The 27,686-nt window shown below is 32.6% G+C and overlaps 1 protein-coding gene across 1 annotated transcript in view; it reads right to left on the bottom strand.

Moving 5' to 3' along the window:
- Positions 1–27,686, bottom strand: part of LOC140055727 (SAM and SH3 domain-containing protein 1-like) — an 84,379-nt gene that overhangs the window by 27,756 nt on the left and 28,937 nt on the right. Inside the window, exons 2-6 of the mRNA XM_072101106.1 lie at positions 17,453–17,587; positions 16,985–17,040; positions 14,836–14,870; positions 9,399–9,488; positions 2,909–3,012 (exon numbers count right to left, since the gene is read on the bottom strand). Coding sequence (XP_071957207.1) covers positions 2,909–3,012; positions 9,399–9,488; positions 14,836–14,870; positions 16,985–17,040; positions 17,453–17,587 — 420 coding nt within the window. The remainder of the gene's footprint in view (positions 1–2,908; positions 3,013–9,398; positions 9,489–14,835; positions 14,871–16,984; positions 17,041–17,452; positions 17,588–27,686) is intronic.

Genomic DNA, 27,686 nt, shown 5'->3' with positions numbered 1-27,686 from the left:
AAATGATGATTAATAACTTGTTGATGCGACATCCAGCTCTGGGAACGTGACTTATTAGTTATGTCAATCGTTATTATTTGAAAAATAAATCACATCATGACATCAAATGCTGAGAATAGTTGTTTAAGTAGATTGAAAAGTGTATGAAAATAGTACTGTAAATAAAGGCAAAATTGAAACGGACAAATGAACAAATATCACATCTATATATAAATTTACGTAAGGGCAAAAATCGGTAAATCGTGCGTTATTTCTAGAATGTTTACTCGATGGTATATAAAGTTGGTTCGTACTTTCGGTACTAATTTTAACCACCTGATGTAATGTAGTGATAATTAGTTATTGACGATTAAAACAAATTTAGGTTCAACGATTTGCCCCAAATAGGGGTGTTTTCCGATCGTGGTATACACTGTCTAATGGATGTCAATTTGAAAAATACCCGCACACAAAAATACGAGGACACTTCGCATTTTCCTATCTCCTCCTACGATAATTGTTTTTAATAGCTGAAAACCGGTTGAACAGTTCGAGTACAGCATCATAATGTTGAAGACAGGCCGATTTTCTTTAAAAAATGCTATTTTGATACATGTAATATACGTTTTTACAAATGTATTGATTTGTGATGAATGGAACATTCCAAATTAATTGGTTTAACCATAGAGGTATAGATTTAGATTTATGGGCCCCCTTGGAGAATAAACATAAATAGTATTGCAATGCTGTCAATTTGAATCGCAAATGTCTTACTGTGAGTGTTGGTACTGTTAGATATAATATAAACAAATATACAAATAAACTTTATTACTGTGAGTGTGGGTAGGCCCTACTGTTAGATTATAAACATATAATATACAAATAAATAAACGTTATTACTGACAGTTGCTTCTCAACGTTTGTATTAATTAATAATTAAAATATATATAAACGTACGTAGTGGTGTATCGTTACATGTACTTTACTATTTCAATCGACTATGACAGTGAGAGTTTTAACAAAGTATTAAATCGTAAATGTTTTACTGTATTTAGTGGTATATTATTTATACTGTAGGCCTATAAAACATTAAAAACAATATTTCGTTACTGAGTGGATAAGAATATATTTTAAAATGTTTCCTCTTTGTACCTATCTTCTTCCCCCATCCCTCAACCCTTAATGTTACATACAAAACACAAATTGGGTTTGTTTAAATAAAAAATAATAAAAAAATTTGACTCATTTTGTTTCTCTCTCGGAAGTAATTCCCAGGGTGCTAATTTTAGCTGACTACATAAATCATCGTGTATATTTATTCGTTTCTGTAAACGACAATGTATTATAGTCCTGCAGTACGTACATTTGAAATCTCCATTTTTTTCTCGCTGGAAAATACTGTGTATTCGAGAACCATCTGTGGGCACGACCTAGATGGTACGCGAGCGAAGCGAGCGTGCCATCTAGTCATAAGAATTTGGCAAATGTTGGCAGTGCACAGACATCTTCATTTTGTGTCAAACAGCATCTTATCATTCAAATGTTATAACTGTTAAATATATACAGCTCTGTTACCAATTACCGTACCAATGTAAATAGTGCCCTCTTTGTTTCAGATGTAACATCATAAACAGACCGACAGAGGATTGTTGATGAATAAAAATCATGGAATCATTTATCAATGTAACATCAGTTCGGTTTGGTTAATTGAACAACATATTGGCAAAATCAGGCAATTGTGACAAAGACGGATTACGAGTAAATAGATGGAATGTGTAAATAACCCTTGGACATCTCAACTAATTAAACGAAATGAATCTTCACTGGACATAAAAAAAGTTGATATAAGAGTTTCCCTGAGGTACAATGGACGAAATACAGATGAATGAGCGAACGGTTTATTAATAATGATAAGCATAATGGACGTCGCTCTCAAATTGAAGTTCAAAAATCGTTAATATATCTTGAAATGTTTACGCTTTTAATAGTTCACAATCTGGAGCATGACGTGAATATAAATAAACCTATCCTGAAAGGCTGTATTCAAAGTATTATTCATTTCTGGTCAAGTTTATTCAACCACATATTTATCATAATATATACAATTACTAATATTACTTACTAAGGATGTAACGGGTGTTTTTGCCCTCTCTGTTGCATGAACGTGCGAGAAGCAACTAACTATTGCCCAGAATTACTGAGTGCATGTTTACATTAAAATGTATAGGGTGTATGTTTCATAGAAAATCGCTAGCCTAAACAAAGGAATTAGAAGGTGTCCTAACGCAAACAGCATGAGTATTGGTACAAAAGGTTCCAAACTATGCATCCCAATTGGATATATCATAATAATATAACACATTAAGCTTGATAAAATGGGAAACAATTCTGATCTAGGCTATTTTAGTTCAGGCATTGTTGTAACATTATTCCACTGCTGGTCTTTAGTTTTAAAAAGGGCACTTAAAATGAAAAGAGGGGGGGGGGGTGGTTGGTTCAAAACCTACTGGCAACAATGATTCCATGAATAAATAACACGAACGCTAGTTGATCATACCCAGTACCGTTTTGATCGTACGATTAATCGGGAAACCACATCACGATAAATCCAGCAAAAGAGAGGGAGACAGATCAAGCACATTGGACAAAACGTAACTTAGGTTAATTATGATAACCACTATAGTTATCTTAAATTGGTAGGATTTGTCTGAACTGTAGCACATCATTTTACTATATTTTACCAAATCTTTACGTGTCTGTCCGTCTTTATTCCAGTCTTCAAACTTGGTAGGTGGGTGCAACTTAGTATAAGAATGAATGAGTTAGGTCATCAAGGTCAAAGGTAAGCTCCTAATTGAATCATGTGGGTACAGGAGGCCTACGCTTGATACAGTAATAAGAATGTGCAAAGATTATTTGAACTTTATACCTTTTCCCAAGCATCCTCTTGCGACAGTCGACCTTCCTTGACATCATTTAGAAGTTTCAATATATCTGCTTCAGTCATTGTACTCTCATTTGCACGGAATGTATCTGAAAAATATAAATATATAAAATAAAGACCACTTTGGAATGAAGTTCATTAAAAAACAATTTGATGGTCCATACATTTGATATGGTCATCCACAAACTTTGCACAAAAACACACATGATTACACATTTGTCACATCTACCAAAAGTCTGTGCATGACCGTTTTTTATGACTATAGGAGGGGTTATGCATAACATTAATTGGTTTATAGGCCTATTAAAAGAAAAAAAAAAGTTACAAGAGTATTCAATAATCATAAATATAAGTAATATTTAAGTTATATTTGAACAGAATTGCACTTGCATATAACAAAATTGCACTCAATGATGTAGGCCTAACAGTACATTGGAGCAGTTTGAATATTATGTGACCCACAATCCTCAAATCGCATAAAAAAAACGCAGTGGCTGCATCTACGCCTAGTTGTAGATCCAAGCTAGATTCTATATCTACGGCTATTGACCCGGTCGGGCCAAGGACCGCTTTCTCGGGCCTGCGGCCCTTGTAACCTAACAAAAAATATTCCTCTAGGAAAATTATGAGAAAAGACGATGGTCAATAAAGAAGATGGTGAGTAAAACAAAAATGTAAAAAATCCCAAAAACGAGTTTCGAAACCTACCCTAACGCACAGCATTAAATTGTAAGACCCTGCAGGTACTACCCATTCAGCCATCCAGCTGGCTTACAACCGATATCATAACATATTAGTATTTTATTAAAAACTATAGGGGGGCACGATATCAGTGTAAATATAGAATCTAGGATTAGATTTACGACTAGGCGTAGAGGCAGCCAGTTCGTTCCAGAAAAAGAATCTACTCAGGATGTTTTAATAGCCTGTTTTCATTCAATGTAATGAGCTCGATTTTATGTATTTATGCCCAATTGGTGTCAAAAGATTCTCTTAAAAGTGTTAATTATTAGTTAATTAACAATACAATGAAACCAAATTTATGAATTCTACAGAAAACTTTTTATTATTACATATTTTAAACTAAAAATAATCTTGCCGAATACTTTTAAGCCAGGCTAGAGAAGAAGGAAGATATAGTAATTCGGACAAGGGATCAATATTTCCAGGTAAATGTCCAGAAATGACCGATATTGATCACTACTTTAAAGATGACCAGGTGACTGGTCAGTGATGTGTAATGAAAATAATTAGGTGACGATGATAGAAACTGATACTTTGAGGTCGTTAATCCTTCTGTTTGTTCATCGTGTCTAGTCCGCATGGATTTGATGTGTTTTAATGCGTGCGTGCGTGGTAACAGCTTAATTATTTCTATGTTAAGACCCAGGAAATGTGTCTAAGCCAGACTCGATGAGGTATTCAATGAGTTATTAAGAGCTGTTAAGATGCATCCAAATTAATGATCAATTTTCAAGACTCTTTGTTTTCTTCCTTTTAGGTCATTGAGTTGAGAGTACCTCGTGAAATGTATGTCATAGTTACGTGTGTATATTCAAATTGTGTATAAAATATTAAAATAATAAATAAGGTATTTTAGGATAGATACTGTAAGCTATTAATTATATACAAGACCATTGCTCAATATTAATATAGAAGATATTGATTATCTTTAAAAATTATGGATAATTTTTGGAAAACAGTTTACAACTGAACTGGTTCAAATTTAGTCCACATAAGAAATATGTTGTTTTTCATGAATTCAAAGTGTTTTTTGTGAGAATTTTTACATGAATGAGAAATTCCGACAATATATTTTGGCCAATACTATGCTAGGAATTACTCATGTTGCGTTGTTCTTCATCGTAATTTTAAACATAAAGTGCAAATAACGAAACATTCGATCCCATGAAACGTTAGTTTACATAGTGTTAGATTTCCATATTATTTCATTTCCACGGTAACGTGATCTGCTATGAACTGCTTTCGATAAACAGACGGAAAAAACCATGGGTTGAACCGATCAAATCCTGTTTAATCAATAATGGAAAAGGCTTTCTGAATAATAATTATCAGTATGTCGAGTGCGCAGAATGCTAATGTGAATTTGTATATAGCAGCTATGAATGGCATTCAAGAATTTTTCAATCCCTTGATACCATGCAAATGGCGATTCACATACTGTGTTCAATGTTTTAGCTCGCACAATAAAATACTGTACTTACTCATCTACAGAGGATTTGATTGGATCAAAATAATTTGCTTTATCACATGATACATCTCCCTTTAAAATTGAATACAGTACTTTTTTACAATATTTCTTCAGTGTAGAATACTGTACTTCAATTAAATGTACCGTATATGTATTATATTTTGAAATATTCCTTGAGTCATATACCGTATATTTCGGTGTATAAGTCGCACCTGTGTATAAGACGCACCCCCTAACTGAGAGTAAAATATCGGTATTTTTTATATCGTCGATGTATAAGACGCACTTTATATTTCATCAAAACAATGTTTTTTTAAATTGTAATCAATATTATTGTAATAGTATATTTTGTTGTATCTACAACGGAGTCTTTATTTAGGTTTTTTCTTACCTAGGCTCGGTCGCGCCCAGCCTCAACAAGTTCTTTCTAACTTGTTATTCATGAGTTTCGCACCCGCAACATCGAGTGAATGACCGTGTGTGTAACACGCACGTGTGTGGGCTAGCCTCGCTCGATCATTTCGAGAGGGCGCACGTTTTCACGGACAATCGTATTCGATTAGTATCTATGTATCCGAGAAGTGTATACGCTAGGTCCATGCTATAATCAACTGGAGAATATACTAGTCGAATACCGTACACCATGTTGCCGCCAAGAAGGGCTTGCGCTAGGCTAGGGGTACGGCAGTCGGCGATCGTGCATATAACTATAATTAAATACATTCCAATCGTAAACGTTTACAAATGAAATTTTATCGGAGCGGCAAAAACAGCTCTATAATGAACAAATCTTTTCATCATATTTAGTATAACATCACGCTAAAAATCCTGCCTTGAAAACTAGGCAGAAGCAGGTTGCCGTTACGTTAGTACACTGTAGCTTAGCCTAGGCCTAACCTACTCAGGCCTAGGCTATGTCTAGCTGCGCCAACAAGGTGACGATTATGTACAATCTGTGTGGGGAGGCATTTATGTTCGGTGTATAAGACGCACCCTTAATTTAGAGGTACCCCTTTCACACCAAAACAAAACTCCGGAGTTGAGATCCCGGTGTTTTGGTATGAAAGATAAAATCAAACACTACTCCAGAGTTCAAAACACAGGCGTTGAACAGCTGAACGTTCTGCTGAATTTTTTTAGTAAAGTAATTATCTACAACAAATAGACTAGAAAATAAAAGGATTGCATTTTAAAGATTACCTTGGATTGAATTTATAAGATCATTGAATCTACAAACTTGAATATACATGATTTGCAAGTTTGAATCTACTAGATTGAATCTACAAGATTACATTTTCAAGATTAAATTTATAGGATCGAATCCAAAAGTTTTAATCTACAAGATTAAATTTAAAAGATTGAATCCACAGGATTAAATTCCAAAAGATTGGATTCAATCTTCTGAATCCAATCTAAAACAAAAGTTTAATCTACAAAATTGAATCTAAAAGTTTTAATCTACAAGATTGAATCCAAAAGTTTTAATCTACAAGATTAAATCTACAAGATTGAATCTACAAGATTGAATCTACAAGATTGAATCTACAAGATTGAATCTACAAGATTGAATATACAAGATTGAATCTACAAGATTGAATCTACAAGATTGAATCTACAAGATTCAATTTATAAGATTAAATTCCACAAGATTGAATCACCAAGATTGAATCCCAAAGATTGTTTGAATCTACAAGGTTGCATAAGATTGAATCTACAAGATAACATAAATATCTATAAAAATAATATTTTTAGATCCATGCTTCAATAAGCTAATTAGATTTAAAAAAAAAAACTTAATTTCAAAATGAAGGGCCTCTTTCACTAATATTAATTTACTGAGTATCAAGTTTAATTACAATCTATATGGCCTAGCTTATAACCCATTTATTTTGATATAACTATCATACTACTGACAATGAAACACAACACCATACATAATCATCAAAGTGACCAAATAACAGCAAAAATAAAGAAGTTCTACAGAATGAACATCTATTATGAAAATCAGCATTAGATTGTATTTGAAATTTAATACTTAATAAATTACTGTAAAATCATGGAGAAATAGAAGAAAACAAGACAGCATATACTTATTTCACCACAGTATGATGGTATAATATCGGTGTATAGAAAATGCATAGCATATCAGGTTCACAGCATTAAGGTAGCATTATGTATATGACGTACATATTTTTTGTACAAAAAAAAACAGTAAATTTGAAGGTAATATTTATAAAAAAAAAAACAGTAAATAGGCCTATGATGTAACTTTTGCACCGGACTGTGTCAGCTCAGTAAACTACTACTAACCATAAGACATTTTGATCAATGTTTCTGCACGTTGACTTAATTAAATGCAAAACGATTTCTGTACACCTTGTAAGTATACAAGATAAGAAACAAATATGATGTGCGTCTGAACATACCATTTTGGATTTCAATAGTCTCAAATCCTCAAAGATGTCAATATTTTTCTATATATCAAATTTATACACAAAATATAATTTGTACTGTAATCGATTATGCACAATTCTAGGGTTTGATTCTTGTTACAAATTGTTTAATTTAAAAACAAGTTTTTCAAATTTCTCTGATGTCGTGTTTCCGAGCTAATAATTTCATAAAGCCCACTCAAACAAGCACCCTAGAGAGCCCATCTGAAGATAGAAACACAAACAATTGTTGACATTTTGTATCATAGACCAAAGTGCTCATCGACCATGCGTTACCTTCAATAAAATTGATCAGATATAATTAACAAGGTAAATTAGATGAAAGAGAGCATAAACAACATGCCTAGGAGAATCATTGCTCTACTTAATGGTGACATGTTTACATATACAATACACTTCCACTAATTTGTTTAATTTAATTAGTCAAATTTACTATTGTTTACTATTCTCGTAGAAATTTATCACAGTGGATGCTTTCTACCATGGATGAATTTAAATACAAAAATCTACTTCTGCTTAATGGTGAACCGTGTATGTACTTTGGTGTCAGATTGTAAATAGAAAAAAGTGTTTTCTGCAGTGCATGGAATTTAAAAAAAATTATTATAGTAGACACTAAACGAATAAACAATTTACTAATAAATATTTCTTATAGCATTTTTATCACCGAATCAGATATCTGCACATGCTCAGAAACAGTACTGAATGTCAATCAAAATGTGATATTACCAAAAAAATTTTGTCATTTGTGGAATATTAACAAATGCCATGTGACCTAATATTGTCCAATCAAGATTCTACTCAGGTGTTCATCTACAGCAGATGAATCTTTACTCATTTTTAATCTTGGTTCCCACTAGAGATGCAAAACAAAGATGTAGATTTAATCAACACAAGCAAGTTGACCAATGACGTTTGAATAATCCATCGCTTATGATTGGTCATCACTTACGTTTTTTAACATCCTTGTGTTGGGTCTCTAGTAAGACCTAGACAGTTTTACATTACACTAATACATCTTATTGACTTCTCAAGATGATGTTTATATAATTATGTGATTTGACTAAAGCCATGAAAGAAGTTATGTTATTTCTCATAGGATGTACTTTCCATGTTTTGTGCACAGAAGTTTTGCGGTTAAACATTAAAAGCTGACAAAAAGATATTTCAAACATTATTTCATGAAAACAAGGCAGAATGAGAGATTACATTATAATTTGACAGCTGTAATTGTTTATTTTGTTATTCCTATGTTGAACTACATGCATATGGTAGCTTAGTATTCTTGTTAATAATTGACCAAACATTACTTCATAGTATGAAAGTAGACAACAATTTATGAAGGATAATCTACCAATATGCTGATGACGTAATAAGCTTGAAACTTGAAAACAAGTATGTTTAATGTACAACATTAATCGAACATTGACGCTACAGTGACGACAACATCATTTAATGATAATAAAAAAAATGATCTAAACCAAACGATTTCATTCTGGTATGACAGTGTGTTCTTTATTTAAATCTATTTTATTAATTTAGCATAGTTGTTTCTTGTGTACTTGTCTTCATACTTGTCTTTTGTGATGAGTAATGGGGTTACCCCAGTTATAGTTCAAACAGTCACACTATTATAAAGGTAGATAATTGGTTGTTTAAAATGACATGGGTAGGGGCATGTTATTAAGAAACATCAAGTCCATGTTTTTATGTACTATAATAATCTGCGTGTTGGACTGAACAAAAGTGCAACAAATACAAAACCAGAAAAAATAGATTAAAACTTTAGAGTAAAAATTAATTTGTTCACCTTTTTGGCATTGTGCCTGTGTTTGGCTTCTTGCTCTTCGGCCAAACAAGGAGAAAAACGAGGATTTCCTCTGAGCAGATGGTGGAGTTTCTGAAAATAAAATAATATTTGAATAATTACAGTAGTTGGACAAAACATTATAAAACAAACAAAAAATACTACAATTGTTGAATTTAAATATATTTATTAGCAATAGAATGTGAAAAAAAGTTTAACATTTAAAAAACTAATATATTAATCATACATAAACTGCACCTGATACATTTTCAGCATATATTAGCTAATATGATTTATGCACATACAATTTTCAGATTAAACACAAAAGTATCTATATCCCTGACCTATATATACATTCATATACCATTGATCAATCACATAATAAATTAAACAATGGTATTTTTGGTTGAATAGTTAATTGGCCGAGAAATATTGTACATATGGCGCTCACTAATCAGCCTTTAGTATTTGCCCAATTGAAAATCATATTTTAGGAACAAACGTTATTAACATATCAGTAAATTAAAAACATGGAAATGGATCAAATGTGACCTAACGGAAGGTTAAGACATACTGTAAGATGCTAAAAGAAGCAAGAAGATGCACTGCCAAAAGAAGCAAGAAGATGCACTGCCAAAAGAAGAAAGAAGATGCACTGCCAAAAGAGGCAAGAAGATGCACTGCCAAAAGAAGCAAGAAGATGCGCTGCCAAAAGAAGAAAGAAGATGCGCTGCCAAAAGAAGAAAGAAGATGCACTGCCAAAAGAAGCAAGAAGATGCACTGCCAAAAGAAGCAAGAAGATGCGCTGCCAAAAGAAGCAAGAAGATGCGCTGCCAAAAGAAGCAAGAAGATGCGCTGCCAAAAGAAGCAAGAAGATGCGCTGCCAAAAGAAGCAAGAAGATGCACTGCCAAAAGAAGCAAGAAGATGCACTGCCAAAAGAAGCAAGAAGATGTGCTGCCAAAAGAAGCAAAAAGATGTGCTGCCAAAAGAAGAAAGAAGATGTGCTGCCAAAAGAAGCAAGAAGATGCACTGCCAAAAGAAGAAAGAAGATGCACTGCCAAAAGAAGCAAGAAGATGCACTGCCAAAAGAAGCAAGAAGATGCACTGCCAAAAGAAGCAAGAAGATGCACTGCCAAAAGAAGCAAGAAGATGTGCTGCCAAAAGAAGCAACAAGATGTGCTGCCAAAAGAAGCAAGATGTGCTGCCAAAAGAAGATGTGCTGCCAAAAGAAGCAAGAAGATGCACTGCCAAAAGAAGAAAGAAGATGCACTGCCAAAAGAAGCAAGAAGATGTGCTGCCAAAAGAAGAAAGAAGATGCACTGCCAAAAGAAACAAGAGGATGCACTGCCAAAAGAAGCAAGAAGATGTGCTGCCAAAAGAAGCAACAAGATGTGCTGCCAAAAGAAGCAAGAAGATGTGCTGCCAAAAGAAGCACGAAGAAGTGCTGCCAAAAGCAACAAGAAGATGTGCTGCCAAAAGAAGCACAAAGATGCGCTGCCAAAAAAAGCAAGAAGATGTACTGCCAAAAGAAGCAAGAAGATGCGCTGCCAAAAGAAGTAAGAAGATGTGCTGCCAAAAGAAGCAAGAAGATGCGCTGCCAAAAAAAGCAAGAAGATGTGCTGCCAAAAGAAGTAAGAAGATGCACTGCCAAAGAAGCAAGAAGATGTGCTGGCAAAAGAAGCAAGAAGATGCACTGCCAAAAGAAGCAACAAGATGTCCTGCCAAAAGAAGCAACAAGATGTGCTGCCAAAAGAAGAAAGAAGATGCACTACCAAAAGAAGCACGAAGAAGTGCTGCCAAAAGCAACAAGAAGATGTGCTGCCAAAAGAAGCACGAAGATGCGCTGCCAAAAAAAGCAAGAAGATGTGCTGCCAAAAGAAGCAAGAAGATGCACTGCCAAAAGAAGCAAGAAGATGTGCTGCCAAAAGAAGCAGAAGATGCACTGCCAAAAGAAGCAAGAAGATGCGCTGCCATAAGAAGCAAGAAGATGCGCTGCCAAAAGAAGCAAGAAGATGCACTGCCAAAAAAAAGCAAGAAGATGCACTGGCAAAAGAAGCAAGAAATGTGCTGCCAAAAAAAGCAAGAAGATGTTCTGCCAAAAGAGGCAAGAATATGCGCTGCCAAAAGAGGCAAGAATATGCGCTGCCAAAAGAAGCAAGAAGATGCGCTGCCAAAAGAAGCAAGAAGATGTGCTGCCAAAAGAAGCAAGAAGATGCACCATCAAATCAGGACCAAATACTCCATAAATATATACATTTTCCCTTCTCATTTTAATGAATATAACAATCAGGCCTATATTTTTGTTTATTCTGCGTTTTTATGTTTTTTATGCTGTTGAACAAACTTTCCAAATATTATTAACTATATATTCAACTCATCAAACTGGTATGTTAGTTAATTAAAAGGAAAAAAATACATGATAATGTGTGATTATTGTATTCAACTAGTTAAATTTTTTTTTTTAAAGTGTGAAATATTGATTGGTTAGTATGATTTATCTTAATCTCCAGAAAAATAATGTAATAGGAACAATGATGTGTTTTGAAATTTGTAATATGCTAAGAAATGATTAATTGCCAAAGTAAGGAGAGATAAATAAAACTGGAATTGATTTTATATTTAAAGTGTTATAGTATTATCTATTTGTCTGCTGTAAATGCCAAAGTTGGGTTAAGGTAAAATATTTTAAGATAATTGGTTTTTGATAGGAAGATTTTGACTTGAGAAGCAAGAATATTGCTCTATGTGTGTTAGAGTCTCTCTGTTATAAAAGAAACTGGGAATTTCCTCAAACTTTGCATAAGCTTCCATGAGGTTAGATCCCTGTTAGATCTATGATATGGGTAGCTATTAGCACTGTAGAAAGCTGGCTGCTGAAGGTGTAGTGATTGACATGACACCTCCATTATCCAACTGTGCTTAGATCAAATTTTTCGAAAAATCTCAATTGTATTGAGGCCATTTTTTTTTTTACCAAAGCTATCTAAAGCTATTTACCAAACATTTAGCAGCTAGAAGATTTGATACGGTAGTATTTCTAGCCACAGTGAAACAAAAAGTGTACTCAAAGTTGTCATTTTTAAGATTGTTAGATTCTATCACACTACAGGACACTACAAACAGCTCATGATTTTGTATCTGCATTTGATTACACTTATGTGACAAGTTCCAATACGTATCACCAACAATTTCTCATGATTCTGACATATGTCAAAACTCATCATCTTTCATTTTCTTGAAGTAACATATAAGATAATTTTCTTCTTGATGTAATCTTTCTTTCACAGTCCTACACAAAGATTCTAAGATATAAAATGCCTCAAACAAATTTTAATCCATTTTTTCTGTTAACGCCTATAATCAAGCCAATATAAAATCGGTTGAACACAAAATGGTTGAATGTGCAGCAAATTTCAGTAATCTAAAAAAAAAAGGGGTGCCGTAATATAAAATGTCAGTATCACATCAAATTGTCGTTCTGTGCATATGCACATGTTTTTAAGCATGCACAAAATGATTTTTTAATTTGGCAGAATATTCTAGTTCTAGACTTTTAATGGTGTAGGTCATTGATTTTGTCCCTAATTCTTGCATTTTGCCAGGGGTTTCCAATAATTGACGGCCAAATTATAATTTTGTGTGTATTTTGTAGTATTAATTTCTGTGTGTCCATACTTAAGATCTTTTGAGATGGAGAGGGAAAGAATGAGTATTCTTTAAAAATTGTACGCAATTGAGAAAGAGGAATACTTATTTTACTACAATATATCCTAATTTTGAAATACAAAAAATATAACAGATAGGCTTTCCTAGCATAATAAATGAGTTAATATATACAATATCACACATTAAAATCTTAATATCAGGAGGCAGTTTCCCAAAATGTAACAGACAAACATGAAAATATTCTGCATATAACAGAGGAAATAAAATATTGGAAAGACAAGAGACGTAACTACTGATGATAATTATTATGGTAAAAATAGAAATAAATATAAATACAAATATAAACACAATTTAAAGAAGAAAAGAAACTAATCTCTTAAAAATACATAGCCATCTAATTAAAATAATGTGTTCTCCTCATCTCAACACCTTTGAACTCTTTATCTTAACTGCTTTGTAGCAGTGATTTTATTATGATAATAATCACAATATCTAGCGTCAGTAAATCGCCAGGTCATTACATTTACTATGTTTGATGTCATAACCTTTTCACCTCATCAAGCAAATTCAAAACAATAACAAAATAAATACAATATATAGTTGTATTACATAACTGTTTGTGAATTCATTAATTATTTATGAATATTTAATATCGGTTATCCACACTAAGTCACATGCAAATCGTAAAAGCCCACAGGGAGAAATTTTCTGCTTTGCAATCAGACAACTAGAACAAAGGACACTGCAACTACTAGTAAATCATAATTATTATTACATTTTACACAACTGAAAAGATAAATATGATTTATTTCTTTTGTTTGTTGATTTTCATAAATATGTTCAATGAATTTATTTATTTTTTATGCATTAAATATTTAATTTGTTGGCATTTTTCCAAGATGAAGTACTGTAGGCATGTATGGCTGTGTGTAACATTGATTTTCTTGTATCAAAATTTAGCTATAAATTATAATATATAAATAAAATTTTAAAATCGTGAATAAATTATAGCAATGATGTAAGACTATTTGAATCATGTTCTGCTGTATGTATAATAAATAATAACAAAAATTAAATTAAAAGTATAGATCAAACAGTTGCCTGCTAGAGTGACATAGCATATATATAAAATTCTCCAAGGAAATTATAGTTTCCTTGAGGGATTATTTTCCCAAAGCATGCAGCTCTGGGGGAATATAATTATTACATAACCAATATTCTATGTAGTTTGGCCTTACTCAGCATTGAAATTGATGATGTTCACTGGAGTACATCAATGGATTAATTCACAAACAAATTTTGTATATTGAGAGTCGTTTTCGACAATAATTCTGTCTTAATTCTTCTTCATTGAGAAATTTACTATTATTATTGTAATTGAAGTACTGTAACCATTTTTGAAGATCACCTGACTGCATTCACAAAGCTCATGTTAAATGTCTCTATAACATTTTCCCTGGCCCGAGGGGTCCCTACACAATGTTTGACCACAGAGATCTAGAAGTAATGCCATTTCACATTTTCGTATTTACATAGGCTATGCAATATTATAATTATATATAATTAAAAATTGTTATAATAATTTATCGGGAGGAGAAAATTGTGATAGTTGATACCACCATGTATGCAGTCAGTGACTCAGATGAGTTAGTGGTATAAAGAGAAGATGTTATGAGGGATAATAATCATAAATAAGATACAGTGTAAATACAACATATTATCTATAGCTTTTTAAAATAAATTTAAACATTTATATTGAAATACATGACCTACCTGGTGGGTCAGAGTCCTTTCTCGAAGAGTTTGTACTAAAAATAAAATTAAATATTAATTTATTAGAATTAATATAATAACAAATAATTGTATCCTTCAATGCATACATGAAACAAATATATGTATTTCATTTTCTAACGTACACAACAAAAACATGTATCAACTATGGACATAATGTTACGGAATGTTCAAGAGCCTATATCCATAAAATCCAATTTACACAGTAACGGTAATAAAAATATAGAATCATGTTATTTATTATGACTATTTACAAACAACGCGGAGCAGACAGGCTGTTTCCGCTCAGGATAGATACAGATTCTATGTGGGACAAGCTACGTGGTTTTCTGCTTACCGTTACAGCTTCTCTGTGTAAATTGGACTTAATGAATACCCTGTAATCCAAAAAGTTTGCTAAAATAGGTAAATAATAAATAATAAAATTAAAGATTTCATAGCCCACTGCGCCAAAAAAACATTCTCTTTTTCCAAAAACGTGTAAAGCAAATAAACAGTAAAAAATCGAAAGCTCTACAAGAAGTAAATCAACCAATGTTGACCATGCATCTTTAATTTTCAACAAAATCAATTAAATGTCACATATTTTTTCAGTCAAATATTCACTGATAATTTCACCACTTTAGGGGTATATATCATGCTAAAAATATAAAACATTTCGCCACTTGCTTCATCTGATATTGAATCCATAAACATTAAAAACGCATTTCTGATATATTATGAGTATTAATCAATGACAGCATCAATATGTTCATTTAATGTGAAGGGAAATGGAACGCACTTTGATTTTGCCTAATTTACAGTCAAGAATTGATTGTGGAAAATATTTCAACTATCAATACAGTATTAAACAAGAAGCATTATTTAGATTTTGATATACATCTAATAAATTCAATAGACAAATACTGGTGTATTAATTGCATATATTTTTTTCTTAGTAAGATCACAAGAATTTGTAAATAACACAACATAACGTTATGCAAAAGCCTACAAGTTATTGTCTAAATGAACAGAGAAAAAAGGTAACAAAGATTATAAGAGTATGTACTATTTGTCCTTCTTAACAAATACTGGATTTATTTAACACTCTTCATGAAAAAAGGTGTCATTTTAGGATACATTGACAAGGCATAAGGCCGGCATGGCCTACACAAGTCGTAAGGTAAATCCATTTAATTAAAATCCCAAGGCGTTCGCACGAATGATGTTCGTTATGACTGGCGTTAAACAGTATTCATCTTTTACATCATTTTTTAGTTTGAACATGGTGTCCCCAATTCCTGAGCTGAATTCACATGCTTTAGGATTAATCTTATTATTTAATTGCCAATAAAAATTACAATACGTTGCAAAAACATTAAATAATTTTTCAATCTCACTAAATAAGGTTAAATTTATGGGAGCATCACTGGAGTGTGTGTTGGGTCATACACCACAACAATGTGGCGTAGAAGTGGTGTCACAGTGCCACTGCCAAGTTGACATGAAAAAGAATTCAATACACTTACTAGCCTTCTGTATGTGTGATCCATGGAGTGTGAAAAAACCCTTTTTTTTATAGACACATACTGAATCTAACTAGGGGTAGTACATGAATTGCAAATGTACATTCAAATTGTACTTAGATGGTTTGTATTATTGTTTATATAGCATAAACCATTTTCATTTATGTTTAATATGTATATATGGGAGTAATAAACTGCAGTCATTAACGATTATTTCTTGTTGGTTATGTCAATTTTATGCCTACATGAATCAGTGTCTGCAATGATATGCCCATAAAATTGGCTATATAGTTTGGTAAAAATGATTTAGGTTGCTTAATTATCGTATTGAAACATGTACATGTACCCTAAATCATGACATAGTAAACAATTTATGGAGAAATTGCTTATAGAATTTGTTTTCAAGCTCATAGCCAAGTGGAGTATTAAGTTTCAAACAAACCCCTTTCTTCTGAGACCAGCAGCAAATGTGATGAAAAATATCCTTAACTAGCCTAGCTTATAGCTTTGTTTTTTCTCTCTATTTCATTAAAATTGAAACCATACCATATAATTAATAACTTTATGTTTATTTTAGATTTTTGCTGCCAACAAACATTGGTATTTATTTTGTAGAACCACCTTACCTATGTGAACTACCAACACTTTGTATATCAGGATTCATGTCGTCTTCCGACTTCCTCTGCAAATAAAAAAAAAAAGAAGTTTTAAATAGATTCCATTCATGTAATGATTATAGATATATAATAATAGAAAATAGATTTGTATTTATAATGGGCTTTATACCATCATTGTCTCACAGCGCAGTGGACTAATGTACTGTAGATTTCAAATACAACATCTGTCATCTGTCGTCTTTCCAAAATACCCTGTAGTCTACTAACCATATAAACTATGGGTTCATAGAACCTTCAAGAAGGCTTTTTCTACATGTACTACCAGAACTAATCGAGGAAAGCATATGCTTACAATATTGTACAAAGAACACCTTTTCACAGATTTCTGTCTGTTTTAGTTGAGCAATTTCCAAACTTCCAGAAGGAAAATAATTCAATACTGTACCTTGAAATTTATCAAAATAACACACATAGTACCTGACTACTTTGAGAATCTTGAGAGAATTTTCGCTTCCTTAGTTCTTCCATTTTCTCTAAGACATCATTGTAGTTTGTGGAAAATTGAGAGGCTAATGTCTGTGCCAATTCTTCTAAAGTTCCAGAAGATCCATCCTACGGTACAATAAGAAAATAATAATGCTAGTTCAACAACATTAATAAATACATGATGGTGTAAAAATAAACCAGTATTTACATGGGTAATGATATTGTTTTTGGCCATGAAAAAATATTTGGCAATATGGCAGAGCTAGGAATTCAACACAAGAAACTGAGAGTGGGATAGAAAGAAAGCCATTTCCTTCAACACAAAATGTTTAATTCTTGATGAGGTACATCATGTAAAAACCAACATTTAATTTTCAGTTTGTTCATATTCAATAAATCTTTAAGCTTTAATAAGAGATCACTTGTTAAAATCTGACATATATAATGAAAGTTATAGAAAGTTTAAAAAAATCTAAGTTATTGGCAACGGGTTAGGCACATAACTTGGTGGTAAGATACATTATTTGCCTTCAATCACAGTATCAAATGTTTAAATACTGTTTCTGAGATATACACACAAGTACTGTGTGCCATTATGACATTTATGTTTTGTGATTAAAATTCTCCTTTAGGGCAAGTATGTTCCAACTTTGATCTTGTAATTCCTTAAAGAATGTTTGAATTCATTTTGACTGAATAATGATATCAATTTGATGCTTCTTTGATTGTACATTTACAACTAAATGCCATAACCAAATGCAGCAGACAAAACGTATCATTAAGAGCCTTGTTGAGTATCCCACTGTTTAATCATGAGAAAATGTCTGGATCAAAAAACCACAATAAACATTTAATACCCATAGAAAAAGCAGGCCTGCAATTTTATTAGTTTTTAATAACAGTAAAGCATTATGCTCTAAAAAAACCAGGTAGGTATTACTGTATATATTAGTATGTTTAAATTATTAAACACAATCAATTACATGTTTTAGCTGTACGTTTCATTTCATTAACAATCAACTGGTTTTTTTTTGTATGTAGACATTTTTAATGTTACGCTAACAACAAAATGAGGCAAAATTAGTTTCATGTCACCTCCCTCATTAAATTTTGTACAATTTTTCTTCTTTTTTTTCAAAGAAAGAAAAAGGCATTTATCAAATGCATGATCGCTATTGTTCATTTAATGAAAATAATGATCACCTAATAGGTGATCATTATTTTTATTTGTTGATAGTACGGTAGCCATGAGAGTTTTATATTTTTAGTTTGGTTTAGTTAATAGTAAAAAATCTCAAATCACCAAATAACCCTTAAATTAGTAGAATCGCCTTATTTTTTACATTTAAATATGAACAATTTAATTTTTAATACATAAAATGCAATGTGACCTTAAATTGGATAGAACGTCGGCAAAGTGTCTTTAATAATACATGACCTTGCAAATAAAAATATAATGTGTGATATTTCTCTCATTATTGAGAAAGGAGTATTAGAAGAAAATTGGACATTATAGTTTTGTTTAGGATTTGTCTATGCTGTACATGCTGCATGTTCACCTGTTTATTTAGTGATATATGACTAGAGTACATTTTCATTCACAATGTATCTGTCACATAACATAATGTACCGACATAGACGTACACGTTTCTAGGAGACTATTATAATACACTTGTGAAATCTATACACAAATTCTGATGGAAATTACTGTGTAGTTGTTGAGACAGTAAATTATAGTTATTTTAGTTGGGTTCAAATAATATATTGATACATCTTGCTGCTTTATGCTAGTTGTACATTTCTGTCATGTTTGCCCTATGGACAAGTAAATTTAATTATTTTCACATCTGCATTTTAAATTATTTTCTGGATGAGTGATATAAGGTATTTTCCACTTGGGTAAGTAATACCTGCATTTAAATACCACATATTTGATATATATTTATATTTATCTGGTATGTTAATTGTACTTTTCTAGAACATGTTCATCATGATTTTGGAAATACAGTATCAGATAAAATGAACTTCATTTTCATTGACACTTCATGCATGTGTAGTAGCACACCCTGTAACATTTCTTTGCAAACAGCAAACCACTGTGTAAATTGCAAGCTCTTTGTCATGTTTTTTCTTCCATGTCTAGAAAAGAAATGGGGAATGATGCTCCTAATTGAGTGTGTGGTTTGTGGACTGCGCCATTTATTGAGAGGGGTTTTCAAGGATTTTTTTACACTTTTATGATATCTTGCTCCTAGAGGAGAATAAGGCTATTGTTGGTTTATCCATGTAAGCTAGGCTCGAAATAGACTTAAAACTTTGGTACACCTAAATAATGTTAAAGAATTTTAAAATAAAGTTACTATTTATATACAAAAATAAAAATTGACATTAGGCTACAGTAAATTGAAATTTCTAATCTAAATACATTGAATTATTGTTTATTTAAATTTACAGAATGTACAGTGTATGTGCTATACATATTGTTGTGAGGCTAAATAAAAATAATGATTGATATACAGTATAATATAAAAATGATTTTGGTTATATATAATTGAAATTATATCCTGTTATTCTGAATATGAAGATTTCAGTCCCCTATAACAATACATAATATATAAACATGTATCTTAATATTCTAACGCGGCAGTTGTAATTTAGCATTAAGCACTAAAAGTGGCATCATGATTTCCTTCCTCGTTGCTTCTTTTGTGCTAATATTGATCGTTTCTATCGGACTTGCAATATCAGGCTAATGTAAGGTGTTTCATTAGAATTGTATATCTATATCACTCATCACAATGTGAATTTCACTGCAGCAGGTTTGTGAGATTAAAGGGGCTGCTGCAGGCTTCACGCATTAGTGATTACATGTCCAGCCTGAAACAGGGAGATGTAAAATCTATGAAACAATAATGCAACATCAACAAAATATGTTGATAAATAAATTTGTTAAAAAGATTCCCTATCCAATTTTGAACAATATCACAAAACCTTCAATAATATAATGGTTTGACCTTTGCATATCAAGCAGAAGGTACTTGGTTCAAATCTCATTCTCCTCATTTTTATAGATGAACTGACACATTTCAGTACAGTATCAATTTATGTTAATATACTTTAAATGACATAATAGTAATATTTGATAATATAAAAAAGAAATAGGCGAAATAATCAATTATTTAATTCATCTATATTTTAAAAATATGTAACAGAAATAAAAACTTATATTTCATTGTTCCAAAAAATTATACTAAACAGAAAGCAGCAAAGGCCTGACAAATGGTGTTAAACACAGTACCATATTAAAAATGATAAGTTCAAAATGTTAATTCTTTACAGTACGTACATGGTATCCCTTTGTTTGATAAATAAATTTTAACGAGAACGACAAAAAAATTATTATAATGACAATGCCGATATTGATGCTGAAGTCAGTGAAGTTTACTAAAGAAGCTGATCTTAAAACTTAATTCTTTTATTTTGTAAAATGTTATTATCTTGTTGCATATATTTTGAACATATTTTAATAGAATTTGCACAATATAATAATCAATAAATTATTCTTAAAATAATAGAAATGGTTGATAAAAGTTGGTTAACAATACACGGTCACTATGATACGGCACATCATGTAGATAATTGAATTTTATTAAGTACACCAATCTCTGTTTGAATTAACACACAGGCCTTGCTTATTAGATTAGAAGAAATCAACATTTCACAGATAAATAGCGCAATAGGGTTGGCAAATTGCATTACGTTTTGTTAACAATCGACACTTTTGTTTAAAACGCGTGGAGATTATTAGCCTACTTATTAATTCTATTAAGCTTTGTGTACTCACTCTGTACTGTAGAATGTGTACAGAAAATTTCATTTGTTAGAAGTTGATTGACAAGAAAAAATGAATAAGATAACGTATATGAGCAGTGTTACAACCGCTAATGTAGTAAACGCCAGCTAATGTCGAAACAACCGTTAATGTAGAACAATCCACCGCTAATGTAGTAAAACCTCCAGCTAATGTAGAAACACCAACAGCTTATGTAGTAAATAAAAATCTAACACCAGCTAATGTAGAAACGGTCAACAGCTTATGTAGTAACGAAAATTGCCTCCCAACTTATGTTGTTCCTATCGCCAGCTAATGTAGAAAATAAAGTGCAAATGCATCGATCTGTACTTAGCTATCAGTCTTTCCACCTCTCGTAAGCAACCAACTTTCTAAAACGACCACACATCGTAAACAACCATCTCTGTTTAAAAGGTGCTTCTCATAATCGACCACCTCTCGTAAGGGATCACCTCCTCTCATAAAGAATCGTTTTTCAGAATCGACCACCACATAAGTGAGCTCCTCTCTTAACGACCACACCTCTCGTAAGTGACGACCTCTTTTAAAGGACCACCACCTCTATTCCAGGACTTCTTCTCATTATCAACCATCTCCCATCACAACGACCTCTCGAAAGTGACCACTCTATTGAACGACCACCATCTGTTAAGGTACTGCTTCTCATCATTAATCACCTATCGTATGCGACCACCTCTCTTTAACGACCACAACTTAAGAGATGAGGTCGCTTACAAGAGGTGGTCAATTATGAGAATCGGCCCCTTATGAGAGGAGGTGATCTCTTACAAGAGGTGGTCGATTATGAGGAGCAGTCCCTTAACAGAGATGGTTGCTTGCAATGTGTGGTCGTTTTGCTTACAGGAGGTGAAAAGACTGATAGCTAAGTTCATAATATCTCAAAATTACTGAATATTTGAAATCAAATTGTTGTATAATATAATATAATACACTTTTATCTGGGGCACTGTATAACATAGTTACAATTGTTTCAAGTAGCATCACAAACAGATACTGTATAGTTCCATAAATCAATCGCGTGATAAAATGCAACAGGACTCAAATCTGCTACTGTACATCTCGCTGACATGCCAAGCTTCGTAATGGTGTAAGGTGGACTTAAATAGATTTACAATTTGCTTGCTTTTGTGTTAGCATTCGTCAATGACAATACAGACCTGGTTGCCAGTATTTCTTGGTATAGATAATTAAATAGATTGTATCTTTCAATACATTTTTTTCCCTTCTGCATTCAGTCGTTAAAATCGGACGTGTCTTGTTAAACGAGCTTGAATACATTAATCAATTAAGATGAATTGATATCATGAATGATCAATAAACATTTGTGTAAATATAATTTTGATTGCAACAAAACTAGGTCAATTCTTCAGTGTGTTATACATTTAACCGTCATTTTTATCTTCTTTAATTTAATGACCTAATAAAAATACTAGTTTATATTTAAGATTAATATTTATATGTTGCTTATACTGTATCAACAGATATAATGTATACTTATACTAAGAAAGCGCAGTGGACAAGATTTTGTCACATACAACAACTTTCCCACTGGTGGTTATACGCCCATGTGTGGAAGAGACTGAGAAGAACCCATTAACCGGGGTGATCCCCTATCCCAAAAGATACATTGGGTTCTTAAAGTGCATACAAGTCAGCTGTGTTTGAAGTTCTTGTTCTAGTGTACAGTGCCTCTACAACTAATGGTTGAGCCTGGTTTTGGCAATCTAAGGGACCCTACAACACTGAAGACTGAGGGTCATTAGGGCCCCTTGTTGGGGCAAAGTCATTAGTCACTATAGCGTTTTGTTTGTGAATATAAGTGGTGTACAGGCTACTGTATTTTTATGGCAATAAACAATAACAAAACTTTAAATAATTATATTCCCATGAACCTTACCTGAACTATCAAATACAAACAATGTTTATATCCTCTACAGAATACCCTACCAGAATAAATAAACACTTTTGAACCATATGGTGATAGAATACAGAACTACCTGGCTTTTAGAAATCAGTTAGAATGAAAGTTCATACATGCTGGTGGTACTGTACATAAATACATTAGAAAAATATCTTAATATTGTTGGTATGTTGAATGTTGTCCTAGAACCATACAGTATGGGCATTAATTCTGAATATCTTACAAAAGTTCCTTCAAGCTTGTCACAGATAAAAAAACGATGTTAGGCTTGCAGTTCCTTCAAGCTTGTTTTTTTCACAAATGAAACCAGGGTCCTTCTATGGGTAGTTCAGGAATCAATCTGATTGGTTAATAGTTTACTAATGGTTAAAATCGCTGATGTGTGACTTGTATTGCCAGTGTCATAAAGATAATCTGGCAGTGGTACCTTGAGTTTTTTCATCAAACTCCAGGTCAGTAAAATGTTGCTAAAACAAACTTTGACACAAAAACCTTATAAAAGTATTGGTTCGCTGAAAGTTATGTGATCTTTCACATGAAATACAGTATGTCAGATTCTAACAATCAACCCAGACTATTAGCAAACAAGTATCTATGGTTATTTTAGGGTATGTTCAGACCTACGGAGTTATGCTTTCGTATCACAGCCTAGGTCATATTTTAATGACTGTCGTAAGAGCAAAGTGTTCAGTTTCATTGCAACGAAGTTGCGTTACAAACGGAAATGATGTCACTCGCTGGCGATTAACCAAACTCTAACGCACGCATACCTTCATTGTTATTAAAAGTAGTAGTGGTTGGTTTAGGAGTTAGGCCTAGACCGAACACTTGGGCTCAGCATTATCGATTGGTTGTGGGGTTTGGAGCCGATCGTTTTGGGGTTTGGGTTTATATTTGGTCTATGACCTAAAATATCATTTATGGCAGAAAAATTTTCAAATCCCGTACTTGCACCGGCTCCAGATTTATTTACTCGGTCTTTCGCCGCTTTATACGACTAAATCCTTTATGAGGATGGCCCATCTGCTAACGTGTCCGCCATGTCGTTGAACACAGACATCTTGTTGCCGGTGCTTTTACGCCAGTTTTTCACTTCCAACCGATCTCTGAACTCAGGGCTTCCCCACAATGAAATAAGGTATTTTACTTTGGTTTCTCGCCAATGTGCACGCTTCGATGACATTTTAAATTAATTAATATAATAATATTAATAATAATACTGTATAGTGTAACAACAAAAGGTATGCTTTTTTTCGCACGTTCACCGATCACAACAAATGGATCAGCTTGGCTATACGATGAGGAGCACATGTCACGATGTGATGTGGCGAATATTGTAATTTGATTGGCTAGATATCTAACCTAGGTCATATTCATCGATGCGTGACTTTCGTATTGTAAGCGACGTCCACTAAACTCATACCTTGAGCTTTCGTAACGTACGAAATATCAGTGTCGTACGAGGTGGTTTCCACTAATCTTTTCCTGGTCCAGACCTATGGACTTGTACGCCGCGTACAATACGAAAGCATAACTCCGTAGGTCTGAACAGGCCCTTAGTTTAATTAGAATTTATCTACTATCTGCTATTATTTGTATGTGATTTAACATTCTTACAATTCCAAACATATTTCCTCTATTTAACAAGAATATGTTCATACATTAAAGACTGATAATAGGGAACAAGAGTGTATAGATAACATATAGTAGGCATTAGCAGTAGGTATATAATCTTGTGAACATTGGTTTGATGAAACCTATAGTAAAGTAACCTATTTTTATAACACTACAGACAAAACTATGTTGATAATATACAATCTTAGAAATAAAATGTAGGACTCAACAGTCTAATAAATGAGGACAAGCATATGCATGATGGTAAGGTTTCATATATGGAATACTGGCATGGTAAGCAACACTATACTGACATAAGAAATAAATAAATAAAAAAGCAATAATTCAAACAAATGATAAAGGAAATTTAACATTAATAACTTTTTAAGTTATTTTAATTGTCGAAATACAAACATTTCTGGCTTTGTTTTTTAAAATTTAAGATGTGAAGTAATAGCTTTGAATTAAAGAATATAAATGTACTTTACCACATAAATGTTTGGGTAAACATGCATTCTTATTTTCCCCACACTCCCACACATAAACAATAAACATTAGTCTATTAATACCTAGTTTGTTTTTAGCCTCCAATTTAATGTTCATGGGAAAATCCAAATATAAAGAAAGTAATTCATAATCGAAAGGGATTTCAATCAAACTTTTGTTATCTATTTCAGGAAATATGTTTCAAGGAGAATTGGCAGATGATTCCCTATCTGTACACTGTATTGCTTGTTAACAAGCTATACAGTTAATAGTCTAAGTACTAATTCACCATTGTATCACATACAGTAGCCTACCTGTAATTCCTATCAGTATACTGTCAATATGCTCTGTCAACTTAATTTATTCTGTAATTCCTATATTCTCTATCAGTCTGATTCATCAAACATGCTGTAGACAGTTGAGAAAGCTAGTCTTCATCCATTGAACCTTACTAAAGAAATGCAACTGGAGGTAGAAAACATATCATTTCCATTAAGCTCAGGAGTGCCAAGTCAAAGCTCAAATAAATAGGGATTTTCCCCTGAATAAGAAACAGATGTGACACATGTACTCTTTATCAACCTGTGAGGTAAAATTTGATTTTCCTCAAAACATGAAATAAACAACCTTGTCAAAGGGTACTACTGTAGAGAAAATTCACCCTTCCTACTGTACCAATATCAGGTGTAGTACCTGAAACAGGCTCAAACTGTATACTGTATATACAGAAATACAACCAAACCTCATAATGAGGACGATTACACATTAAGTATTGCCAGAGGGTATACTGTACTGTATGCACCCTTTCTATCATTTTCAAGGGTGTAAATTCAAGCTTGAATAAACTTGGATTTTCCTCAAAATATGAGGGTAGAAATTCACCCTTCGTAACAATAAACTTAGATTTACCTCAAAATTTGAAATTGACAGACCCTTCCTTTCCTTCCTATCAATATCAAGAATGTAAAGTCAAGCATCGAATAACCTAGGATTTTCCTCAAAATTTGGGGGTAGAAATGCACCCTTCCTATCAATATGAAGTGTGTAAAGTTAACATTGAAATCAACTTGGATTTACCTAAGAATTATAAATAGACTGACTTGTCAGAGGGTAGTAATTCTATCCAAATTCAAGGAAACTGGGATTTTCTCAAAATAAGAATTATCTTTGAAACATACAGGAGGGTTTCTTTTCTGTTCACAGGGGTGTAAGCATAAATAACTAACAAATCAACAGAAACTTTCTTCAAAATAAGAAATATTAGTAAACAGACATGCCAGGATAGTAACATGGTACAATACCATTTATAATGGTATAAAGGAACAAAAAAAGACTCAAATTAATAAGCTCGGATGTGAACAGGTAGTAACAAGCACGAATGTGCGATACTCGGGGTACAGCAGCAAAATAAGCTGTAATGACGTCATAAGACCGGATGTAACGTCACATACACATCAATAACCTCGCTACCAAATACGGCTATATGGTACCATCTTCGAGACGTGATATGGCTGCATCCGGTTTGAAATTTTAAAATCCGGCTCTATAGCTTTGAGGACATGTTCCTGTAGTATATTCATGACAAATCCCAGCTCAATACTACAATGAATAAGGGAGGAGTAGTACTTCGCACATTTTACTCAATAGTGTCGGATGGAGGAGAAGATGAGAGAGTCCTAGACTCGGGTACCCCGAGTAAAAAGAACCTTACTTCTCAGGGGTGTAGTCAAGATGTATATACTGCATGTGGGGTTTTCCTCAAAATAAGAAATATGCATTTGTTTTTAAAAATAAAATTTCTTTTTTGAAATAGCTAAAAAAAAAAATGGCCAAAAAACTTTAATTTGTACATACTGTACAGTAGCATTATACATTTTCTGCTCTTTACTAAAAGTATAAATTAATTAATGTTTTAAATGTTAACATTTTTCAGTACAGTGTGATGAAAAATACATTTCTGAACATTATTGAGTTGGAAATTAAATGTGACATAACATTCTTTAGGCAAATTAAAAATGGCACTAATGTTTTCTGTGACAAGATGAAGTTTCTATGGTAATACTGAAACTGCACTAGAATAATTATTTCCTAATATTAGCGTACATGCGGTAATTCCATCTGATTGCAAAGTGCTGTAAAGAAGGATGGAATCATGCAACACTATCTGTAGATTGCATATTTAATGCTCTTTTATGGTTGACGCATTCTTGTGTTGTCTATCAATATATTTTACATGTTGTCAACATTTGTTTTTCCTGATCTTCTAACTCAAGAAAGAAACAACTACAATGTACAATTTAAACTATCCATGATTTGTGCTGTTTTCACTA

The sequence above is a fragment of the Antedon mediterranea genome, chromosome 7 (assembly GCF_964355755.1).
Source record: "Antedon mediterranea chromosome 7, ecAntMedi1.1, whole genome shotgun sequence".
Classification (NCBI taxonomy): Eukaryota; Metazoa; Echinodermata; class Crinoidea; order Comatulida; family Antedonidae; genus Antedon; species Antedon mediterranea.
This window is presented reverse-complemented; position numbering and strand designations above follow the sequence as displayed.